Source organism: Grammomys surdaster, unplaced genomic scaffold (assembly GCF_004785775.1).
Source record: "Grammomys surdaster isolate TR1022 unplaced genomic scaffold, NIH_TR_1.0 632, whole genome shotgun sequence".
In the NCBI taxonomy this organism is placed as follows: Eukaryota; Metazoa; Chordata; class Mammalia; order Rodentia; family Muridae; genus Grammomys; species Grammomys surdaster.
Genome location: NW_021605051.1, coordinates 114,401 through 138,624, shown reverse-complemented (window position 1 = coordinate 138,624; position 24,224 = coordinate 114,401). Strand labels below are relative to the sequence as shown.

The window sequence follows — 24,224 nt, the reverse complement described above, 5'->3', positions numbered from 1 at the left end:
GAAGGACACTCCATACTCAAAAGCAAAATCTACCAAGATGATATCTCAATTCTGAACACTTATGCCCCAAACTCAAGGGCACCCACATTTGTAAAAGAAACACTGCTAAAGCTTAAATCACACATTGAACCCCACACCTTAATAGTGGGAAACTTCAACTCTCACCAATGGACAGGTCATCCAGACAAAATCTAAGCCAAGAAATAATGAAACTAACACACATTATGAATCAAATGGACCTAACAGATATCTACAGACTATTGCACCCAAACACAAAAGAATATACCTTCTCAGCACCTCACAGATCCTTCTCCAAAACTGATTATATAGCCAGTCATAAAGCAAGCCTCAACAGATAGGAGAAAAATGAAATAACACTTTGTATCTTATCAGAGCACCGTGGATTAAAGCTGGTCTTCAACTACACAGAAACACCAGAAAACCTATGCACTCACGCTATGGCAGGGAGAGGGGTATGATAGAATTCCTAATACCTCCCACTCCAACTTCCATCTTCATTCATTCACTTTATTAAGTGATAAAAACAACCATGTCCTTGCGGATATTTATTTTTGTCGTTTATGATTTACACAGCTTAATTGTTAAGTCTATATATTTCTCTGTTAAAATCATGAAAAGAGAACTTCAGACTAATTTTGCTTATGAATATCCATGCAAAAATACTCAATAAAATTCTCACAAACTGAATCCAGGAACACATCAAAAACATCATCCACCATGATCAAGTAGGCTTCATCCCAGTGATACAAGGATGGTTCAATATATAAAAATCAATCAGTGAAATCTACCATATGAACAAACTGAAAGAAAAAAAATTACATGATCATCTCATTAGATAATGAAAAAGTCTTTGACAAAATTCAACATACCTTCATATTAAAAGTATTAGAGATATCAGGGATACAAGGCACATACCTAAACATAATAAAAGCAAAATAAAGCAAGCCAACATCAAGTTAAATGGAGAGAAACTTGAAGCAATTCCACTAAAATCAGGGACAAGACAAGGCTGTCCACTCTCTCCCTACCTATTCAATATAGTGTTTGATGTTCTAGCCAGAGCAATAAGACAATGATAGATCAAAGGGATACAAATTGGAAAGAAGTCAAAGTACCACTATTCTCAGATGATACGCTAGCATACATAAGCAATCCCTAAAATTCTACTAGAGAAGAACTACAGCTGATAAACACCTTCAGCAAAGTGGCTGGATACAAAATTAACTCAAGCCCTTGTATATACAAAGGATAAATGGGCTGAGAAAGAAACTAGGAAAACAACAACCTTTACAATAGCCAGACATAATATAAAATATCTTGGTGTAACTAACTCTAACCAACCAAGTGTAAGTCCTATATGACAAGAATTTCAAGAAGAAAGAAACCAAGGAGGATCTCAGAAGACAGAAAGGTCTCTCATGCTCATGGGTTGGTAAGATTAACATAGTGAAAATGGCCATCTTACCAAAAGCAATTTACAAATTCAATGCAATTCTCACCAAAATTCCAACATAACTTTTATAGACATTGAAAGAACAATTTCTCAACTTCATATGGAAAAATAAAAAACCCAGGGTAGCAAAAAAATCCTGAACAATAAAAGAACATTTATAGGTATCACCATCCCTGACTCCAAGCTGTACTACAGAGCAATAGTAATAAAAACTGCATGGTATTGGTACAGGAGCAGACATATTGATTAGTGGAATTGAATTGAAGACCCTGAAATAAACTCAAACACTATGGACACTTGATTTTTGATAAAGAAGGCAAAACCATACAATGGAAAAAAGGAAAGCATCTTCCAACAAATGGTGCTGGTCTAACTGGATGTCTCTATGTAGAAGAATACAAATAGTTCCATATCTATCACCCTATAAAAATCTCAAGTCCAAGTGGACGAAAGAACTCAATTTAAAACTAGATACATTAAATCTAATAGAACAGAAAGTGAGAATAGCCCTCAACTCATTGGTATAGGACACAATTTCCTGAACATAACACCAGTGGCTCAGGCTCTATGATCAACAATTGATAATGGGACCTCATGAAACTGAAAAGCTTCTGTAAGGTAAAAAATATTCATTAGGGAAAAACAGCAGCCTACAGATTGGGAAGGGATCTTCATCCACCCTACATCTGATATCCAAAATTTATAAATAACTCAAGAAGTTAGACACCAACAACCCAAATAATCCAATTACAAAATGGGGTACAAAGCTAAACAGAGAGTTTTCAACAGAGGAATCTCAAATGGGCAAGAAACATTGAAAGAAATGTTCAAAGTCCTTAGTCATCAGGGAAATGCAAATCAAAACAACTCTGAGATTCCATCTTACAGAATGGCTAATATCAAAAACTCAAGTGAGAGTTCATGCTTGAGATTATGTGGAGAAAGGGGAATACTTCTCCATTGCTTGTGGGAGTGCAAGCTTGTACTACCACTTTGGAAATCAATTTGGTGATTTCTCAGAAAACTCAGAATAGTTCTACCTAAAGACCCAGCTGTACCACTCCTGACTATATATCCAAAATATACCCCATTATATACCACAGGGACACTTGTTCAACTATGTTCACAGCAACTTTATTCATAATACTCAGAACTGGAAACAACTTAGATGTTTTCCAACTGAAGAATGAATAAAGAAAATTTGGTACCTCTACACAATAGAATACTAAACAGCTATTAAAAACAAAGACATCATGAATTTAGCAGGCAAATGGATAGTACTTAAGAATACCATCCTGGGTGAGCCAACCCAGTCCCAAAAGGGCATGCATGGTATGTACTTGCTTGTAAGTGGATAGTAGCCATAAAATTCAGGATACCCAAGCTACACTCCACAGATCCAAAGAAGGAAGGCCTAAGTGAGGACGCTTGCATTTAACTTAGAAGGGGGAATAAAATAGACGTTGGAGGCAGATGGAGAGAGAGAACTGAGTGGGAGAAGGGATAGGTAGGGGGATGGGGGGAAGATTCAAGATCAGTTCTGGGGAGAGACAGGCCAGATGGCCATAAGAATGAATGGAAAACTCCATCTGGAGAGGGTGGCAGTATAGGGAGCATCTGTGATAGGGGAGGTTCCCAAGAATCAACCTTAGCTGAGATTCACATCAGTGGGGATATGAAACCTAAAGAGGCCACCTCCTGTAGCTAGGCAGTGGAGCAATAGGGATACCAACCAACCCACCCACAAAACCTTCAACCCAAAATTTTATCCTGCTTACAAGAAATGCAGGGATGGAGAATGGAGCAGAGACTGAATGCCAACCAATAATAGGACCAACTTGAGACCCATCCCTGACACTATTAATTATACTCTGTTATGATTACAGACGGGAGTTCAGCATGGCTGTCCTCTGAGAGATTCTACCCAGCAGCTAACTCAGACAGATGCAGAGACCACAGCCAAACACTGGATGGAGCTTGAGAACTCTTATGGTGGAGCTGGGGAAGGATGGAGGGCCCCATGGGGGATAAGAACTCCACAGGAAGACCAACATAATCAACTAACCTAGATTCTTGGGGCTCTCAGAGACTGAATCATCAATCAAAAAGTATAGATGGGCTGGACCTAGACACCCTGCATATATGTAGCAGATGTGCATCTCTCGGTCTTCTTGTGGATCCTGAACAACTGGATCAGGGGCTATCCCTAAAGCTGTTGTCTGCCTGTCTGTGGAGCTTGTTCCCCTAACTTGGCTTTCTTGTTGACCTCAGTAGAAGTGGTGCCTATTCTTGAAAATACTTGATGTGCTAGGGTAGGGTGATAAACAGCGGTGGGGGGCTCCACTCTCAGAATAAGGGGATGGGGAAAGTGACTGTGAAGGAGGTCGGGAGGGGGGTGATAAGGATTCAAAGTGAATAAATAAGATCAATTAAAAAACAAAAAGAAAGGAAGAATTCAACTTTAACAACACAGTTGAGGTTAATGGGAGGCAAAACAAAACCAAACTACTCCTTGCCCATAATTTGCCAGTCACTGCTAGCCATTTTTAAATTATTATCTCCATTAGGAGGTAGGTGGGCAGTGGACAGATGAGACAAGTGTAGAAAAGTATCTATATGAACTTAGGTAATGACTATATGGGTGGCCATTATATTATTTCTGTATTTAATTTTTGTAACTTATTTTTAAAATTCTATGCATATTATATAAATAAAACTTTCTCAAATCTAGCCCTTACACATATGCTATGTCATCACTACATGTAATACTTAAAGATTTCTGAATATACCATGTTCTTTTGTTTAAATGGACTTATACATAAACACTTCTGATGCCACACCTAAAGCCAGTAAACTGCTGGGTTGTTTTTTGTGTTTTGTTTTGTTTTGAAATCAGGAGCAAAAAGCATCTAGTCTCTTAGATATTAGAACAGAGTTCTTTACTCTATGAAGAGGAAGGAGCATTACAGACTTCTCCTACCTGGCATCTATCTCTTTTAGTGTAATTTCAATACTCTACCTAATTTTTGTTACTTTATCTTCTCTATTGGATTAAAAACAGATTAATGTCACTGGGTGTGGTTCCCTTTCAACTCTGTACTTTGATACCTGTAACAGGGTCTTATAAATAGCAGCTTTCAAAGATTAGAGGCAAATTAAAATTTTAATAGGAAATCAACTAAATAGGAAGAAAACAGGAATAGGTTTCAGTATTCTATTGGCAACATTTGAAAGGTCCAAGACAGCAGACTCAGGCAAACTGAAGTAGGGAAGACAAGAGGAGAGACTCAATGGAAAAAAAGAAAGCTAAATTTCTGGGCACCTATTATTGAAAAAAAAATTATTCAGTCAAGCAATCAAATCTTACGATTCCTGAGTCACAAAATTTAGTATATTCTCATTTTAAGGAAATTCACTCAATCTTCCTTCTATTACTGCCATACTAACAGTTAAAAGATTGCAAAGATTACAGAAGAGAACCTCAGATTTCACACTAATCAGCTTCATGAATTAAAAACAACAATAAAAAACACCCTTGGGTTTTTTTTTTTTAGGTTTGGTTTTATTTATGTATATGTATACTTGTGTGAGTTTATGTGCACCACATATGCACATATCTCTGTAAAAGCCAAGGGCATCAGATCTCCTGAGCTGGAGTTATAGGCAGTTGTGAGCCCACCTGATACGGGTGCTAGGAACTGAACCTGGTCCCCTGCAAGATCACCATGTACTTCTAAGCCATCCCTCCAGCCCCTTATAAAACATCTTATGTTGTTTAAAATTAAGTATAAAGATGTGAATATCTAGATAGTAAATCAAACTAATAAAATAATACGAAGAAACGTAAGATAAAAACAACCAGTACCAAAGCTGTAACAAAAATCCTTAAAGTGCAAAAAGAAAAAAAAATAAAAATCAGATGTTCTTATTTCAGAATTCATGCAGTGCTTTATTTTCAGGCTAGTAGTCAAGCTCAGGGCCTTGGTATATGAGGCAAGTGTTCTATTACAGATGTACACCCCCAGCCCCACATGTGCCATATTAAAACAAAGTATATGGGAAAGCTAAAGTATTACAGTTACACTTAAAATAATCTAGTTTTATAGGATGGTATAATCTCCTAGATCAAGAATTTACATTGTATTTAAGTACTATTAAAATCAAATTCTCAGAGACAATAACAACTATTGAAAATACATTCTATATGATGCTAAGACATAATTTTATGAAACCTGAACCTCTTCAGAAATCTTGTATTTCCTAAAAACCATGTCCCTTCATCACAGTAGGCTACAGACTCAGAGTTGTAGATTAAGTAGGACACTTTGTTATTTGATTTACAGTGCTTCCTCAGTACTGAATCTGCAGAGTCCAATTTGCAATTTTAAAAGGTTTTATAATTAAAACCAGAGTTACAGCAAAATTCTGGGGCCATGCAAACAGTACAGAATATGACCTCCTTAAACCCCCTATGGAAAAACAACAAACTCAAAATTTCCCCTGCTCTGGTCATGCCTGCAGATGAACACAAAAACACTGCTGAATTTAGGGTTACAAATAAATTCAGTGAATAGGCAAATTGTAATTATGGAATACAAAAGTAACGAAATTGACTATATTCATATTCCTGGATTCATTATTAATATAGGTAGCAAAATTAATCAGCAGTAGTATTTCAGGTGACATAACTAGCTAGTAAGTTTGTTTTGGAATTAAAAAGGTTCTCATCTGACAACACAGCAATTAAAACTTCAATTCAATAAATTATAATTGTTTTATTGTTGTTTAGAGGCAGGGTCTCATTCTGAATCCTAGGCTTGCCTTGAACTCATTGTGTAGCCAAGATTGGTCTTAAACTAGGGATCTTTCTGCATTAGCCTAAGTACCAAGTCTAAAAAACTTCCTAAGGCATATAAAAACAACAACTATAGGTCACCTGAAGGAAATACATAAAAATTTTATAATTATCAGCCGCTAGAAAAGTTTTAAACATTTAGCATATACAGTTAGTACAGTATCTGATGATATCTTTAAAAACCTTAAAACATTTTTGTTTACCTTCAAATATTATCATGAAGCTTGCAATTGACTTTGTAGTAACAATACCAACCAATGGCAAATGAAGTACAATTTGTATTTCTGAAACTTCATTTCTCCATGAAGTTAACATTGTATGGTAAGTTTTCAGTTTTCTTTAATAACACATAGAATGTACAATAAGTAAACATAGTTTATCCCCAAATTAAATCCACTTTTGTTTTTCAAAGCTAAATTTATGAGATAAACTACATATGTGTATGTATATATATGTGTGTGTGTGTATTTTATTTTATTTCTTAAGAAATCTGGCTTGTTTTGGCAGGCGGTTGGATGTGGGATAAGACAAGGTTTCACTCTGTGGTCTATGCTAGCTTGATACTTGCTTTGTAGATCAAACTCCTGAGCCTCGTACTTCAGCTTCCAAATAGTATAAGCATATGCCACAACTCGTTGCTAACACTAAGAAATGTTAACAAACCTATGTTTTACTATAGAGTTCTGAATTTTTATCTCTAACATCAAAACAAAACATTCAATTATTAAAGTGGTTAAATACAAACTATTCACTGTGGTTCAATATTAAATTTCAGCAGTTACTGAAATTCCCTGTTTATTTATGCTCTTGAATAAACCAAAATTCTATTTCTTTTTGTCTTCTAGAATAACACTTTGTTATTATTACAGTCAGAATTCTTAAATCTCAAAAAAAACAACCAAAGATTAATATTAATTTTAATTAACACTGCTCAAGTTACTAAAGTATGATTTTATTTTGAATTATATTAACATACAGTATAATACAGACAAGTATTATATAAGCTGGAATGGCTAAATATAACTGCCATGAATTTTAAGGTTAAAATTGTAATACAATATTTTAATCTTATTCATAAATTTTTGATATATATTTTATTAACACTGAAATAATGAAAGGTTAATTATATCAAGTCAAGGAGAGCTAGAAAAGTTCTGTACTAAGCACTGGCCTGGCCAAAAGACTATAATCTCCAACTGGATTGTTTCTTTCTTCCTCAGTCTCAATATACAAGAAGACAGTAGTTAATTCATTTTATTTTGTTGCCTGGCAGAGCAATTAATCTATACATTATAATTAAACTCTTGTAGACTGTCATGTATATATAAATAAAAATGGCTAAGGCCTTTTGTAGATTTAACTTTATTCTTTCTTTCAGCTATTCTGTTTGTGTTCTTCATGGGTTCTTCTCCTGTCTCCTAATAATATCTTCCCTGGCTCAGCTTAGCTTTCTCCTGTCTCAACTGTTTCCAACTGTTTTCTCTTCTTACTGTGCTTGCTCTCTCACCCTATTCTTCTGTCTCCTCCTGAATTTTACTCCTCTCCCCATCTCTCAGTCTCTGCTGGCTTTTTATATCCTTCCCATTCCCAGAATTCCAACAGGCAACCAGCACTGAAAAGCATAGAGTCCTTTAAAGGGCCAGGCACACAAAAGATATCATACTATAACATGTAAAAAATTCACTGGGCTTTTTAATATTAAATTATTTATGCCTTATAAGTATTTGTGCTATATTTTGATCTATCAAGGGATTCTTGGTTTGGGCTCATTATAAATTAGCACAATTGATCTTACCTTTACACCTTGAATGAGACCATTCATGAGGAATGTGTGTTGAGGAAATGTTTCATGTAAAACCTATAAAAGCAAACAAACACCAAGATATAGTCAAATACAAATTAAAGATGAAGATTTTATACTTTATTATTGGAAGGCTAAACAAAGAAGATCAACTGTAAAGACAAATATTAACTGTAAATGAAATCTTAAAAAGACAAACAAACAAATGAACAAATCCCTTCAATCAAGGCTACAGAGTAAAACCTTGTCTCAAAAATAAAATAAATACCTTGAAGACATGAAAAGGCAGCAACATAATAAAACACTACACAAGAACCAGACAAGGTAAGCCCTAGCACTCACAGGTGCTTTTGTCATAAATTTCAGCTAAAGAAGTAGCCAACAAAGAATATATTTTTTGCTCCAACATAAGTATTTATTTCCAAAGGATGATATAAAACTCAAGGATGGACTCATGTTTATCACTTGAGGGTAGTCCAGAAAAATCAAGCCTTAAATGTGCATTATAGCAATCCTAATCTAGCTTGTACAAAACTCAAAAATAGTTTTTAAGGAAACATTTTTGCCCAAATACAATGATCAGCACCTAATCAAAGATAACTATATATATGGGGGGAAAGAAGACACTGTAAGTAATAAACACCAAAAATTCAACTTACGGGGAAAAATTCCAGTGACTTGAGAAATGGCTCAGCAGTTAAGAGTACCTGATGCTCTTTCAGAAGATCCAAGGCCACATGGGATAATTTACAATTGGCTATAGCTCTGCTTCAAAGGATACACCACCTTTTAAGGCCTCTGTGGGCAGCTGCACTCTCATGCACATGCTACACTGACACATACTCACAAATGTCTTTTTTGTTAAAAAAAAAAAACCCTATTAAAATGTGAACCAAATATCAAAGGTACATCATATCCCTCATCAAAGTTGACAGTTAAATAAATGTATGAAAAAGTAAAATATATCATTTAAAAATGTATACCAAATCAAGACACCTATAAGACATAAGACAGTCTATTGAATCTATTAGCCAAGATAAAAAAAAAATTCTGACACTAAATACAATCATGGATGGGGCAACAGAAACTCACATGCACTATGAGTGAAAATACAAAATAATGCAGTTACTTTGTAGTTTATTATAAAGTTAAACATACATTTAGCATATGATCCAGCTCTCATGCTCCTTGGCATTTGTACAAAGGATTTAAAAGTGTAGCTACACAAAAACCTTTCCGCAGATGTCTGGTATACAACTATTGCTGAAAAAAATGAGTTATTAATTGTTAAAAGGGGAAAAAAAAACTATAAATGCATACTTCCAAATAAAAGAAACCAATCTGAAAAGGCTGTATTCTGTAACACAATGTTCTAAAAAAGAAACATCACAGAGAATAGTAAAAAGATTACTGTTTGTCATTGTCATGTAGACTGCCACTGTAGTAGATGATTTTGATAAAGAAGGAGGCTTACATGGGTCACGGCTGCAGAATACAGAAAACCTATCTACTTTCCTCTCAATTATTTTTAATTTCACCGACGGAGAAATACTCATCACTACTCACTTAGCTACATTTCTTAAGTAACATATAGAATTAAATTATACTAGCCACTGGGTACTTATGCCTCACACTTAAACATTCACATTTTAAGCAAATTTACACAAGCAGCTTAACTGTTCAGAAATAGAAGAGGCCACAGAGCAGCTTTTCAGCTGCCATTTCAGAGCCTGCTACAACACTCCACCATCCCAAAATTATCTTCTTTGGACATTAATGGAAGCTTCACTAGAAATTATAACAGAAGACGTAAATAAGATAATGAGGGAGGTAGTAGAACACAGCTGACTGGAGAAAATAGTACAACTGTGGTATAGGAATCTGCAGCTAAGAGACAGCCTATGTCCACTTCTCCCTAAACTCATTTTTGTGAAGCAGCTACACAAGATTATATAAGTGTCCCATGAAACTTGAGTGTGGTAGAAAGAAAAAAGTGGGAGATATAAGGAAAAAGAAAAACACAGGCAGCTGGGGAAAAGATCCATCCCCAGAACCTTAGTCACAGAAAGCCCTGTACATATAGTAACACACCAAAACACCAGCAGCTAAGACTGCTGGCTGTTCTTCTAGAGGTCCTGGGTTCAATTTCCAACAACCACCCTAACCCTGAACATCTGTAAAAGGAATCTGATGCTCTTTTCTGGCATGCAGGTGTACATGCAGCAGAGCACTCATGCATAAAATAAAACAAACAAACAAATAAATAAATAAAAATAGGAGCAAGACTAATTCCCAAAATACTAGAAAGAACGTTGTAATACTAAGGAATTCTGTCAGAAAGTGTAACAGAACTTGTAACAAAAATGCTACTGATTTAACTTGTTTGAATTATAGAGACCAACAGTTCTATCCCCAGAAACAACAGTATCTCCCCAAAAAGGAAGAACCAAAGGTCATAATACTATTTTATTGCTCATTTTTATTTAATTAATCCTCCCATATTTACACTTTTATACTTTATTCTTCATTGTTGTTTTAACTTTTATCTTGCTCGGAAACACTTTTCTATATGTTCTTCTTCTACAATATTGTGTACTACTTCATATACTCTAGCTCCATAAATTTTAATTTGGTTTTATTTCATTCTTTCTTTCTCAGTAGCTATAAAAAAAGTACCAATATAAAAAAAAAGAAAGAAAGAAACTTATTAGTTATGGTTTCATTAACCAGTAACCATGTACAGCTGCATTTCAATCTTGAAAGGGACAAAGATTAAACGTACAGATGTTTCCTACTATAAAGGCTGTTGTCCAATTGTGTAAATTATTGCAGTCAGCTTCTCCCTGAAATAGTACTAGGAAATAAATATTCAAATGAAGATAGATCAGCAGAAGGATTCACATAAACAAAACAAAGCAAAACAAAACAGCAACAAAGACTGGAGCAAGTGGGAAAGAGATAAAACTGAAGGACACCTCCATCCCAACAGATGTGCAAATTACAAAAAGAAACCAGCCCTCTATAGGCTCACTCTCAATACCTTAAACAAAAGGCAGGAAGATAGCTAAAATGCCAGAAATACACTTCACATTCCTACTTTAAAATGACTCAAATAAGCAGAGAATGAAGTAAAGGAGTCAATTCAAGATGACCTACTCAAGATTATTACCAATGTAGACAAAATTGTTATCAGAAGAAGAAAATGAGCATGTTCAGCCTCTGAAAAGGATCCAAACGCAAATTCTGAAAATGAAAAAAAAAATCAACTGCTTAAGTAAGACAAAATAAATAAATAAAATTAAAACAAAAGAGAGTAGAAAGCATCATAAGCAATAAAACCAAAAAGAAGAAAATTACAAGAACAGAGAACAAGGCTAAGACAACAGTATATTTAGACATATGTACAGATTAAAAACAAAAACAACCAAAAAAGTCAACAAAGATGATCAAAACTTCCAAGTCAAGAGACCAAAGATCAGAAAAAGCGGAAGGGGCAATTGAGGGCTAAGTATTAAGTAACAACAATTTATATCATGAAAACATTTCAAGATCTTATCAAGATCTGTGACCCTGACTCTACGTGAGACATACAACCTCAACTCATCATTCATGAGTGCATTTTAGTCCATGAGGGGCAGGCATGTGTTCAGATGGGCAACGCCTTCTGAGAGCTTTACTGTCTGGAATATGGAATTCAGCCTGATGGGCAGATGCCCAGTGATAAGGCCATTAGTGGGGGGGACAAGTCCTTCACCATCTTCTTCTATGAAACTGGAGCTGGAAAACGTGCCTCGGGCAGTCTATGGATCTGGAGCCTACTGTAATTGATGAGATGAAAAATGGCTGATACCAACAGCTCTTCCACCCAGAGCAGCTTTTATTACTGGGAAAGAAGATATAGCCAACAACTATGACCGTGGTCACTACACCATTGGCAAGGAGATGCTGGACCAGATTCACAAGCTGTATGATCAGTGTACAAGACTTCAGGGCTTTCTAATATTCCACAGCTTTGGAGGAGGCACTGGCTCTGGCTTCACCTCTCTGCTAATGGAGCGGCTTTCTGTTGACTATGGCAAGAAGTCCAAGCTGCAGTTCTCCATCTACCCAGCCCCATAAGAGTTCACAGCTGTAGTGGAGCCCTACAACTCCATCCTGACCACCTATACCACCCAGGAACACTCAGAGTGTGCCTTCATGGTGGCCAACAAGGTCATTTTTTAATTGGATATTTTATTTTATTTATTTACATTTCAGATGTTATCCCCTTTCCCCATCCCTCCCCAGAAACCCCATATCCCGTCGTCCCCCCGCCCTTCTACTTCTATGAGGATATGCCCCCACCCATCCACCCACTCCCCCTTCCCCGCCCTCGAATTCCCCCACACTGGGACATCCAGCCTTCACAGAACCAAGGACCTCCTCTCCTACCAATGCCTGACAAGGCTATCCTCCACTACATATACAGTTGGAGCCATGGGTCCCTCCAAGTATGTTCCCAGGCTGGCAGTTTAGACCCTGGGAGCTCTGATTGGTTGGAATTGTCATTCTTCCAATGGGGCTGCAAGCCCCTTCCGCCCCTTCAGTCTTTTCTCTAACTCCTCCATTGGGGATCCCATGATCAGTTCAATGGTTAGCTTCAAGCATCAGCCTCTGGTAGAGCCCTCAGGAGACAGATATATCAGGCTTCAGCCAGCATGCACTTCCTGACATACACAACTGTGCCTGCATATGGTGACTGCACATGGGCTAGATCCCCAGGTAGGACAGTCTCCAGATGGCCCCTCCTCCAGTGTCTGCTCCACACTTTGTCTCCTTACTTGCTCCCTTGAGTATTTTGTTACTCCTTCTAAGAAGGACTGAAGCAACCACACTTTGGTCTTCCTTCTTCTTAAGCTTCATGTGGTCTGTGTGCTGTATCTTAGGTATTGTGAGCTTTTGGGCTAATATCCACTTATCAGTGAGTACATATCATGTGTGTTCTTTTGTGATTAGGCTACCTCACTCAGGATGATATTTTTCTAGTTCCATCCATTTGCCTAAGAATTTTCATGAATTCATTGTTTTTAATAGCTGAGTAGTACTCCATTGTGTAAATATACCACATTCTTTGTATCCATTCCTCTGTTGAAGGACATCTGGGTTCTTTCCAGATTCTGGCTATTATAAATAAAGCTGCTATGAACATAGTGGAGCATGTGTCCTTGTTATATGTTGGAGTATCTTTTGGGTATATGCCCAGGAGTGGTAAAGCTGGGTTCTCAGGTAATATTATGTCCAATTTTCTGAGGATCTGCCAGACTGATTTCCAGAGTGGTTGTACCAGCTTACAATCCCAACAATGGAGGAGTGTTCCTCTTTGTCCACATCCTCGCCAGCATCTGCTGTCACCTGAGTGTTTAATCTTAGCTGTTCTGACTGGCGTGAGATGGAATCTCAGGGTTGTTTTGATTTGCATTTCCCTGATGACTAAACTAAGGATGTTGAACTTTTTTTAGGTGATATTCAACCATTCGAGTTTCCTCAATTGAAAATTCTTTGTTGAGCTCTGTACCCCATTTTTAAATAGGGTTATTTGATTATCTGGAGTCTAATTTCTTGAGTTCTTTGTATACATTAGATATTAGCGCTCTATCAGATGTAGGATTGGTAAAGATCTTTTCCCAATCTGTCGGTTGCCGTTTTGTCCTAATGACAATGTCCTTTGCCTTACAGAAGCTTTGCAATTTTATGAGGTCCCATTTGTCAATTCAACAAGGCCATTTATGATATCTGCCGTGTAACCAACCTCAACTGCCTGATTAGTCAAATTGTCTCCTCCATCACAGCTTCATTGCACTTTGATGGGGCCCTCAATGTGGACCTGACAGAGTTCCAGACCAACCTGGTGCCCTACCCTCGCATCCACTTCCCCTTGGCTACCTATGTACCAGTCATTTCTGCAGAGAGAAGCTACCAGGAGCAGCTGTCAGAGTCAGAGATCACCAATACCTGTTTTGAGCCTGCCAACCAGCTGGTGAAATGTGTCCCTAGGCATGGCAAGTACATGGCCTGCTCTCTGCTATACCATGGAGATGTGGTGCTCAGGGATGTGAATGCTGCCATCGCTGCCATCAAGATGAAACACAGTGTCCACTTTGTGGACTGATGTCCCACAGGCTTCAAGGATGGTATCAACTACCAGCCATCCATTGTGATGCCATGCTAAGCAATACAACTGCCATTGCTGAAGCCTGGACCTGCCTGGACCACAAGTTTGACTTGATGTATGCTAAGAGGGCTTTTCTACATTGGTATGCAGGTAAGGTAATGGAGGAGGGAAATTCTTTGAGGCTCAAGAGGATTTGGCTGCCCTGGAAAAAGATTATGAGGAAGTAGGTATCAATTTCTATGAGGATGAGGATGAAGAAGAAGAATGGACAGCTACTTGGAGCCTTTTCACTGTGTTTTTTGCAAAATTCTTCCGAAATAAACAGTCTCCTTGCATGGTTTCTTATTCCCTTTGTAACTGCTTGAGCTTCTGCTTGACCCCACTTTCTGCTTTGGCTGCTACCTCCTGCTATTTGCCACTCATGACTTTTATTTTACCTTTACATGGCTGAAGGTGAGACTTGCCAAGGGGTCCCACATTGAGCCCCAGAAAAATATGAACCTAAGGACTTTGATGTAAGGTCCTAAGGATACCCAGGATAGGAAAGAAACAAGGACCAAATCCTGGACCTGTCTGTCTAGCTATAAGCTACTGCAAGATAGAAGTCTTTACTTTTTGAAATAGGAACCGATGTCTGATAGTTTCTGTTCTGGATGGTTGGACTACTTTATTCTTCTTGTTGCTGCTTCACTCAACAGCTCTAGAAGCAAGGCTTGGCCCAGGCTTCACTGAACACTGAGGATTTGGGAATGGGGGCTGGGCAGGCCCAAAGTTCCAGGACATACAGTCACCTCACAAACTTGGGATATAGGCAGGAACAAGGGCAATCTCCTAGTTGTTTGTACCACTGCACCTCTGGCAACTTTGTATAGCTTGCTGTCTATTTTGCTTTCTGGGGCTGGAGCTATGTTATTAAAAGTCAGGTTATCTCCAAAATAAAAAGAAGGAGGAGAAGAAGAAGAAGAAAACATTTCCCAAACCTAGAGAAAGAAATGGAAGCCTAAATTGATAAAACATATCATAGTCAAGATATTCAAAGTACAAAAGAAATAAATAACATTAAAAATTAAGGACTGTTGATAAAAGATTTAAGGATTTTTTTTCTTACAAACTTAGGCAAGTATGGACTGTTTGAAACTTTCAAAGTAACTATAAGCCAAGTTTTTATATGGAGTAAGGTTATCTCTTAAAATTGATGAAGTAATAAGAATTTTCAATGTAGGTATAACATTAAGGTATTTCAGGACAACCAAGAAAATACTGCAGAAAATATATAAACGAATATTATATGGAGAGGAAGAAGAGAGTCCCATCCACAAAAATCACATAAAAAGGATATCTTAGAAACAGATAAAAAAACAGAAAGCTGAGAAGGAATCCATGCTGTCTAGCACAGTAAACCAGAAAGCCATAATACTAAATAGGAGGAAGAAAAAAACAAAAAACAGCTATCAATAACCTACCCAGCTGGAATACAACAACCTACCAAAAGATAAAAAAAAACCAGCAAACCATCTGAATAATAACTTGTGCAATTTGAATGAGAATGGGGAACCTATAGGGATAGCTTCATACATACTTTCGAACCTATTGATGGAACTGTTTGAGAAGAACTGGAGGTGTAGTCTTGTTGGAGAAGGTGTATCACTGGAGGTAGATTCTAAGGTTTCAAAAGCCATTCCCTGTTTGTTCATTCTAATATATTCATATTCCCTCTCCCCTCTCTCCCCTCCCTCTCTCTCTCGTTTGTGGATCACCTACTGCTCCAGTGCTATGTCTGCCTTCCTACAGCCATGCTCCCTCTGGAAGTGTAAGCCAATGAACTCTATAAGTTGTCTTGGTTATATTGTCTTTTCAAGGTAATAGAAAAGTAACTAAGACACATTTTAAATGCAAATATCCTCAGCTCAGCAGGTAAAGAGGCAGAATGACTAACTGGGTTGATAAACAATATACAACTCTGTTGATTCTAAGAAACGTGCCTCACTAGCAAATATAGCTATAAACTAAGAATTAATGGTTAGATGTTAATATAGCAAGCAAATGAAAGCTTAAAACAAGCAGGCATAGTTATTCCTAGATATGAAAAAGTAAACTTCAAACCAAAACTAGTTCAAAGATACAAAGAGTATTATATATCAATAAAAGAAATTAGTCATCAAGAACATATAAAAACTATAGATATTTATGCACCTTATTGGAAATAGACATAATGCATCTAATTGGAATTCCTGATGTCATAAAGTAAACACTAAGACATACTAAGTTAAGACAGAACTAACAATAGGTGGGTTCACATCTCACTATCATTTTTGGGGTGGTCTTCCAAACATCATTCTCATTTTTACATATTATATTCTCTTCTGAGTTTTAATTTGGAAGATTTAAGTTAAATCATAGCACCAATCACTTGAATTTAAGATATCTATGGAAAAGCTGAATGTCTACACAGAATATTTCACATAATTGATGAGAAATAAAAAAGGAAAATAATCTCCTCTAATCTGGCTCTAATCTGGCCCAGCCCACAATACAATAAAACAGTGTCAGAAACCACAGAAACTATACAAATGCTTGGAGAATAAACAAAGAGACCCTACCCAATGCAAGGAGAATGGGAGGGAAAATGGGGTGAAGGTTGGGAGGCAGGTACTGATCAGGATATAAAGAAAGTAATTAAAAAAATTTGGCCTCGAGATTTTAGACATTGTAGAACAGAGAATCAAAAAGAGAAGTTATAATGACTCTTGTATTGTTCTTAAATGTGACCAGTTATTCAGAATCAATCATGGACTGGTTTAGAAATCAATCCAATATTGGAAATAACAGTCTTCATTTGGAAGTCTGGATCTGGACATTTTCAGAGACATATTTGGAAGTTAGCTGCGGTTCTCTGTGATGTTATGTTAGCAAGCAATAAAGTTGGGGCAGGATCTGGATTTCAAACAGGTGTTAGCACATGTGTTAAGGCTCTTTTAATTGACAAGTTAAAATTACTTTTGTTTCTTCTACAGTATTTAATGTAAGTTGCATTGATTGTACACCTTCCAATTATGTTAATGTTTTGAAATCCGGCATGTCAGTTACGGAGGTCTATCAACCAGCTTTTGTTTTATTGCCCTGAGTATCACAGAACCTTGGTATTCTAAAAATAGCTTGCAAGTACTGGAAGAAATGAGTCAGGCTTTAAGCTGAAGCAAGAAGGTAGCGGGCTTGATTATTGCTGGTATAACAGTTTTAATTACATTACTTGCTAGCACCACTGCTTCTGCAATTTCTTTGACACAAGAAGTTAAGACAGCTACTTTTGTTAATCATTTAGCAAAAAAATGTTACTAATGTGCTGAATATACAAGAGTATTTAGATAGGCATTTGGAAGAACAGATTGATGCTCTTTATCCTATTCAAATTATTGGAAAGAAGTTCAGAATTTAAGAATAAGGAGCCATCTCAAGTGTCATGCCAAATACCATTGGATTCATGTTAGTTCTAAAATTTACAGTGGTAGTCATTATAATTAGGAAAAAGTTTAAAGACACTTGCAGTGTATTTGGCATAATTCTAAAACCTCTCTGGATGTTTTAACTTTATATAGTGAGCTTATGAATTTCAAGAATGCTGCTCTGCTGAGTGTTGATGCGGTAGATACTGCTGATAAAATTACCCATGGCCTGAGGCCAGTATTTCTATTTTGGTCAAGCTTCAAGAATAGCATATATAGCTTGATCATGCTAGCCCTTTTTGTCCTGGAAATACTTTTATTCCTGTCCATAATGTTAAAGCTTGTCTTTAACAACATCAACATGTTGGCAGATTCTGCACAGAGCCTTACCAACCTAAGACAGAAATGCATTGCTTTTAATAAAGCATTAGTCCACAACAGGTAAGGAAGGCATCCTTGTCAGAACAACCTAAGACAGGCTCAGTCTTCTTAATAAAATAAGAAAGGGGAAGAGGTGGAAAGCTTTTTTGGGGTTGCAGGAATCTGACATGGGCCAAGGACAAGGAAATGGGCTGCTTGGCAGGAATATGACATTGGCCAAGGACAAGGAAGTAGGCTTCAGGCAGGAATCTAAATCTTAAGCTAGAACAAAGAAGTAATTTCAGACAGGAATCTAAATTTTAGGCTAAAACAAGGAAGTAGACTTCAGACATGAAAATGACTTTGGGCTAGGACTGGGAAGTGGCTCAGATATTTTGGTCATCCTGATAAGTCCTTAAAAACAATGATCACGTTAATGTTCACAGAATTTTGTTTATTGCCTTGCTTGTTCTTTGACTATTTGTGTTTATTGTCTTGCTTTTTCCTTGACTATTTGCATCTATTGTATTTCTAGTCCTTCAACCTAGAACTGACCTTAATACTTGCATGTAATTAAAATTATCTAAAAGCAAAAAGACAGAGTGGGGATGGGATGGGGAAGGGGGTTCTAGGGAGGGGAAATGATGAAAAGGGACGATATCTGAAATGTAAATAAATAAAATATCCAATAAAATAAAAGAAGTAACAATCACTGGTCATTAATATCTCTCAAAATCAATGGACTCAATTCCCCAATAAAAAGACACAGGCTAACAGAATGTATGCCAAAACAGGATCTATCTTTCTTCTGCATACAAGAAACACATCTCAGCAAGAAAGATTGACATCACCTCAGAGCAAAGGGCTAGAAAAAAGTTTTCCAAGCATATGGACCTAAGAAGCAAGCTGGAGTAGCCATTCCCAGGAGGGAGTGTACTCAGGGGAGACCCCACCCAATGCAAGGAGAATGGGAGAGAAAATGCAGTGCAGGTTGGAAGGGGGTGACTGGGAGGAAGGTACTGATCAGGATATAAAGAGAGTAGTTAAAAAAAATTTAGATCACAACCTAATGACATACCTCAGGAAGACCAACAGAGTCAACTAACCTGGACCCTTTAGGTCCTCAGAGACTGAAGCACCAAGCAAAGAACATACACAGGCTGGACCTAGGCCTCCTCAAACATATGTAGCAGATGTACATCTTGACCTTCATGTGGGTCCTGAACTGGAACAGGGCTATCCCAAAAGCTGTTGCCTATAAGTGAGATGTGTTCTACTAGCTGGGATGCCTTGTTTGGCCTCTGTGGGAGAAGAAGCACCTAGCAGAGACTTGAAGTGCCAGGGTTAGGGGATACCCAGGGAGGATCCCACGTGCTCAGAGAAGTGGGGAGATGTGGCAAAGACTGTGGGAGGGAATGAATGCGAGGGGGACAGTGAGTAGGATGTAAAGTGATTAAGTAAAAAAACAATTAATTTAAAAGAAAAAAATAAGGCAAACTAAAATGCAGTAGACAGCAAGAAACAACAAAATTAGGATAGGAACTAATAAAGATTAAATATATATATGTGTGTGTAGTATATGTATATAGGTTTGTATATATATGTATGTATATGTACATACATATATATACATATAATACACACACATTTATTATATATATACACACACACATATATATAATAAAAAGAGTAGATCTTTGAAAAGAGATATAATACTGACAAATTCTAGTGAAATGAATGAAAAGAAAGAATAGACAAAATCACTAACAATTGAGATGAAAAGGCATGTTGCAATAGACTATAATGAACTGTAAGGGGTTTTCAGGAACTTTAAAACGTTAACATTTCAATTAGCTGAAACAAATCTAGAAAAAATGTGGATAAATTCCTAAAAGCATGTAATCTCCCAAAATTAAATCATGTGCACAGGAAGATATAGGTCATGAAAACAAAAGGAAACCATGAGGGGGAAAAGAGGTTTTAAAGGAGTTCAAAGACCAAAGGGCTAGTGAAGGAAGAAAGGAGATTAACATAAGGTACTGAGGGAAAAGAATTAATCCAATGAGATATATATGGAAAACATTACTTTTGTACTGGCTAGTTTTGTCTCAACTTAACACAGGCTAGAATCATCAGAGAGGAGGGAGCCTTAACTGAGAAAATGCCTCCATTAAGATCAGGATGTAGGTAAGTCTGTAGGGCATTTTCTCAATTAGTGACTTATCGGGGAGGGCACAACACATTATAGGTGATGCTACCCCTGGGCTGGTCATCCTGGATTCTATAAGAAAGCCGGCTGAGCAAGCTATGAGGTGCGAGCCAGTACTCTGTATGCTAATTTCAAACAGATGAATGAAAAAACTGAATAACAAAATAAAAATAGGGCCCCTGTTAAAATGTCAGAATGTCGCAAAGATGTTAACTACTTGGAGGATTTTGGAATTTATAAGTTTGGAGTTTTGGTATTCTTTGTTCAGCTTTCATTCTTTACTGTTCTCTGGCCTACACAAACACATACATGTATCTATGTATGCATGTATGTATGCATGTATGTATACAAACAAAATAGTAATAATGAAATATTCTCTAAAAATGCATGCTAAGGTCTTCTATAAGGCTAACTAGCTAATGTCCACCCTTTAAACTTCTGTATTAACTATGAGACAAAAATTGAATGTATGAAAAGAACCTGTCTGCTATGGCAAAATAATGACTAAGAAAAGAGAAGTATTAGTGCTTTTGTTTGTTGTTTATTTTGTTTATTTTTTGAGAGACAGGATTTCTTTGTACAGTGCTGGCTGTCCTAGAACTCTGTAGATCAGGCTAGCCTTAAACTCAGAACCTTCCTGTCTCTGCCTCCCCAGTGGCATAAACCACTACACCTGGCCTATTAGTTACTTTTAAAAATAACTGAAGACAACTGAAACTTAATTTCAAAGACATTTAAAACTTACCTTAAGTGTTAAATAATTCTTAAAATCTGTACAATCCCACCCCTGATCCTACATCTCCTCTTTGGTACTTGTTCGATGATATATGCATATATCAAACATCTTAGTTCTTGTCAAATATATATGTGGCTAAAGAGATGGCTCAGCAGTTAAGACCACTGCTGCACTTCCAGAGAATCCAGGTTAAAAGCTGAATACCTACATGGTAACTCAGAACCACCTGTAATACCAGTTTCAGAGGATGTGACGCATCTCTCACACTAGGCATGTCTCCAGAAGTAGGGATGCAAGAAGTACATAGATATACAAGCAAACAAAAGAGTAATCTGCATAAAAATTTTTAAAAGAAACAATTTTTTAAAAGGAAATTCAATATTTGGTTTAAAGAAATGGCTATAGAGAAGTTATCAAAACCAGGTATATGTTCATTTTTATATTCATCATTATAAAGGACTTAACGAATTTTCTATTTATTAGGTCCTTAAATCAAGAACCATTAACATCTAAATAAAGAAACAATTTCAACAATGCCTTGTATTTCATATACACCATGTCTAAAGGTCCAGTAGTACTTACAGTCAACATTGGAGTTGTTAACAGGCCCCACGCAAAGAATTCAAAGAAGATGACAGTAGCAGCATGGTAAACACTTGGCTGGCCAAAACCTTGTAGCTGAAAAGTAAAGAAAGGCATTAAAAACAATAACAAACGTAAGATATTATTATCAGTGGCATGAAGAAACATACAAACTTTGGACCACCTCTATCACTTAAAATAAAACCACACTGGGGACCAGGATACAGCTATGTATTGGTTATTTTTCATCACTGTGATAAAAGCCATGACCAAAAGCAACTTGTGGAAGAGTTTATTTTAGCTTACAGTTGCAGAAAGAGGATCTATAATGGCAGAAGGTAGGGAGGGGAAGCATTCAGAAGGCAGCTGGAGCAAATGGCTGAGAGATCACTGAAGAGAGACTAACAACAAGACACTTCTCACCTGTGGTGGTTTGAATGTGCTTGCTCCATGGGAAGTGGCACTATTAGGAGGTGTGGCCTTGTTGGAGGAACTGTGTCACTGTTTCAGCAGGCTCCTAGTGCTCAAGCTCAGCTCAGTGTGGAAGGCAGAGCCTTCTCCTGGCTGCCTGCAGAAACCAGTCTTTTGGCTACCTTCATATTAAGATGTAGAACTCTCAGCTCCTCCAGCATCATGTCTGCCTGCATGTTGCCATAGTTCCCACAATGATAATAATGAACCTCTAAAACTGTAAGCCAGCCGTAATCAAATGTTTCCCTTTATAAGAATTCCCTTGGTCATGATGTCTCTTCACAGCAATAGAAACCCCAACTAAGACATCACTCAAAACATCACTCTTCCACTCTCTGGCAGCCCCACAGGATCATAGCCATTATCATAATGCAAAATGCACTTAGTCCAACTACAAAAAGTCCAGTAGTTTTTAACAGTTTTAACACCATTTAAAAATCCAAAGTCAAAGCCAGGTGTGGTGGCACACCTTTAATCCCAGCACTGGGGAGACAGAAGTAGGCACTCTTCTGGAGTTAGTGTTAGGCCAACCTGGTCTACAAAGAGAGTTCCAGGGCAGCCAGAACTACAGAGAGAAACCCTGTCTTGGAAAACAAGCATAAAAATGTTCAAAGTCTCCTTTAATACTCAAGGTAATTTCTTAACTGTGACTCCTTGTAAAATAGAAAGGCAAATTACACACTTCTAACATACAATGGCATAGAACATACATTTCAATTCCTTCCAACAGAGAAGAACACAAAGCAAACACAATCACATCCTATATTTCCATGTACATTAACAGAAACTTTAGTTTCAAGGAGTTTGGCTCATGCCCTCTAGTTTTGCTGCTTGCAATCTATCTACGGCTGGTCTTACAGCTCCATCATCTCCAACATCTCAGTGTCTCCACTGTAATCCAGGCTTCTTGCACAACTTCACTCAATGGCCTCTCTGGGCATCCTGGCCTCTTAGGGACTTCCTGCAGCAACTCCAATATTACTACATATTGCCTGGCCTCAGCAGTTCTCTGTAGTCATGGAAGAAGAACCCAAAATGACCTTACTTTGGTATCTTTCATACTTCCAAAGCCAGCACAGTGTGCCTTATACTGCTATATTCCTACTAATTCTACTACCAATTTAGAATGAACTCTCCATTCCCTTTGACTACAATAGCTACAAGTTTTGTTAAGTTGGAACAACTGCTTTCCAGGAGCAAAACAAATCAAAACAAAACCCCTAGGGCAGTGGTTCTAAACTTGTAGGTCACAACCTTTTTGGGACAGAAGGACCCTTTTAGAGGAGTCGCCTAAGACAATGGGAAAACACAGATATTTATAATAGTAACAAAATTACAGTTACGAAGTAGCAATGAAAATAATTTTATAGTTGGAGAGGACAATTTATAAAGGGTTGCAGCTTTAAGGCTGAGAACCACTGCCCTAGGGCTTTTTCTTTTAGGAATTGGAAACTTACTGTGATGTATGTGTGGGGTGGGGTGGGGGGTATACTGCCCTCATGGTACCCTTCCCATTGTTCCAAAGAGAGCAGATGGCCTCTCTTTAACGGTACTAACCTCTTAATTTTTAGTCTTTCAGCACAAGCCTTTGCTATAAGGTTAGGCTTCCTAGTGCTCCTTTTTGACTTCCTATCCCTAGTTCCCCTTTACACTGTTATTTTCTGAAGGATTTCTAATAAATTTATGACTTGTTCCAATTTATCCTCTAACTCCCTGGAACAGAAGTATCCTCAAAAAAGTAAAAGTAAAATGTTCCAATTTATCATCTAACTCCCTGGAATGGAAGTATCCTCAAAAAAGTAAAAGTAAAATGTTCTGCCTGTTATTCCCTCTGATCCATCCCAAACAGCTATTTTGTAAAAGTCTGTAGTATAAACTGAAGACATGACAACTTCATGATAAGGTTTAGGGGAAGGTGTCTTGGGCTAAAGAACAGCTATGAAGTTCAAGCCTTATAGGAGATAAGTCTTAGTAGAACTATCTGTATATGCATGCACTGACTGTCTAGTTTGTCATGTCCCTGAGTGGAATAGTGGGCCTTTTCTATAGCATAGATAGACAAGGCAGCTTTAGAAGTAGCATTTAATAAAGGACCAGTGAAGCTATAGTATGCATTGTCAGCCACATAGATGCATGATCATC

General features: G+C 37.3%; 1 protein-coding gene and 1 pseudogene across 1 annotated transcript in view; one reads left to right on the top strand and one right to left on the bottom strand.

Moving 5' to 3' along the window:
- Mfsd14b (major facilitator superfamily domain containing 14B) overlaps positions 1 to 24,224 on the bottom strand; it is a 60,498-nt gene that overhangs the window by 19,801 nt on the left and 16,473 nt on the right. Inside the window, exons 2-3 of the mRNA XM_028781992.1 lie at positions 21,612 to 21,707; positions 8,125 to 8,187 (exon numbers count right to left, since the gene is read on the bottom strand). Coding sequence (XP_028637825.1) covers positions 8,125 to 8,187; positions 21,612 to 21,707 — 159 coding nt within the window. The remainder of the gene's footprint in view (positions 1 to 8,124; positions 8,188 to 21,611; positions 21,708 to 24,224) is intronic.
- Positions 11,742 to 14,732, top strand: LOC114633414 (annotated as a pseudogene).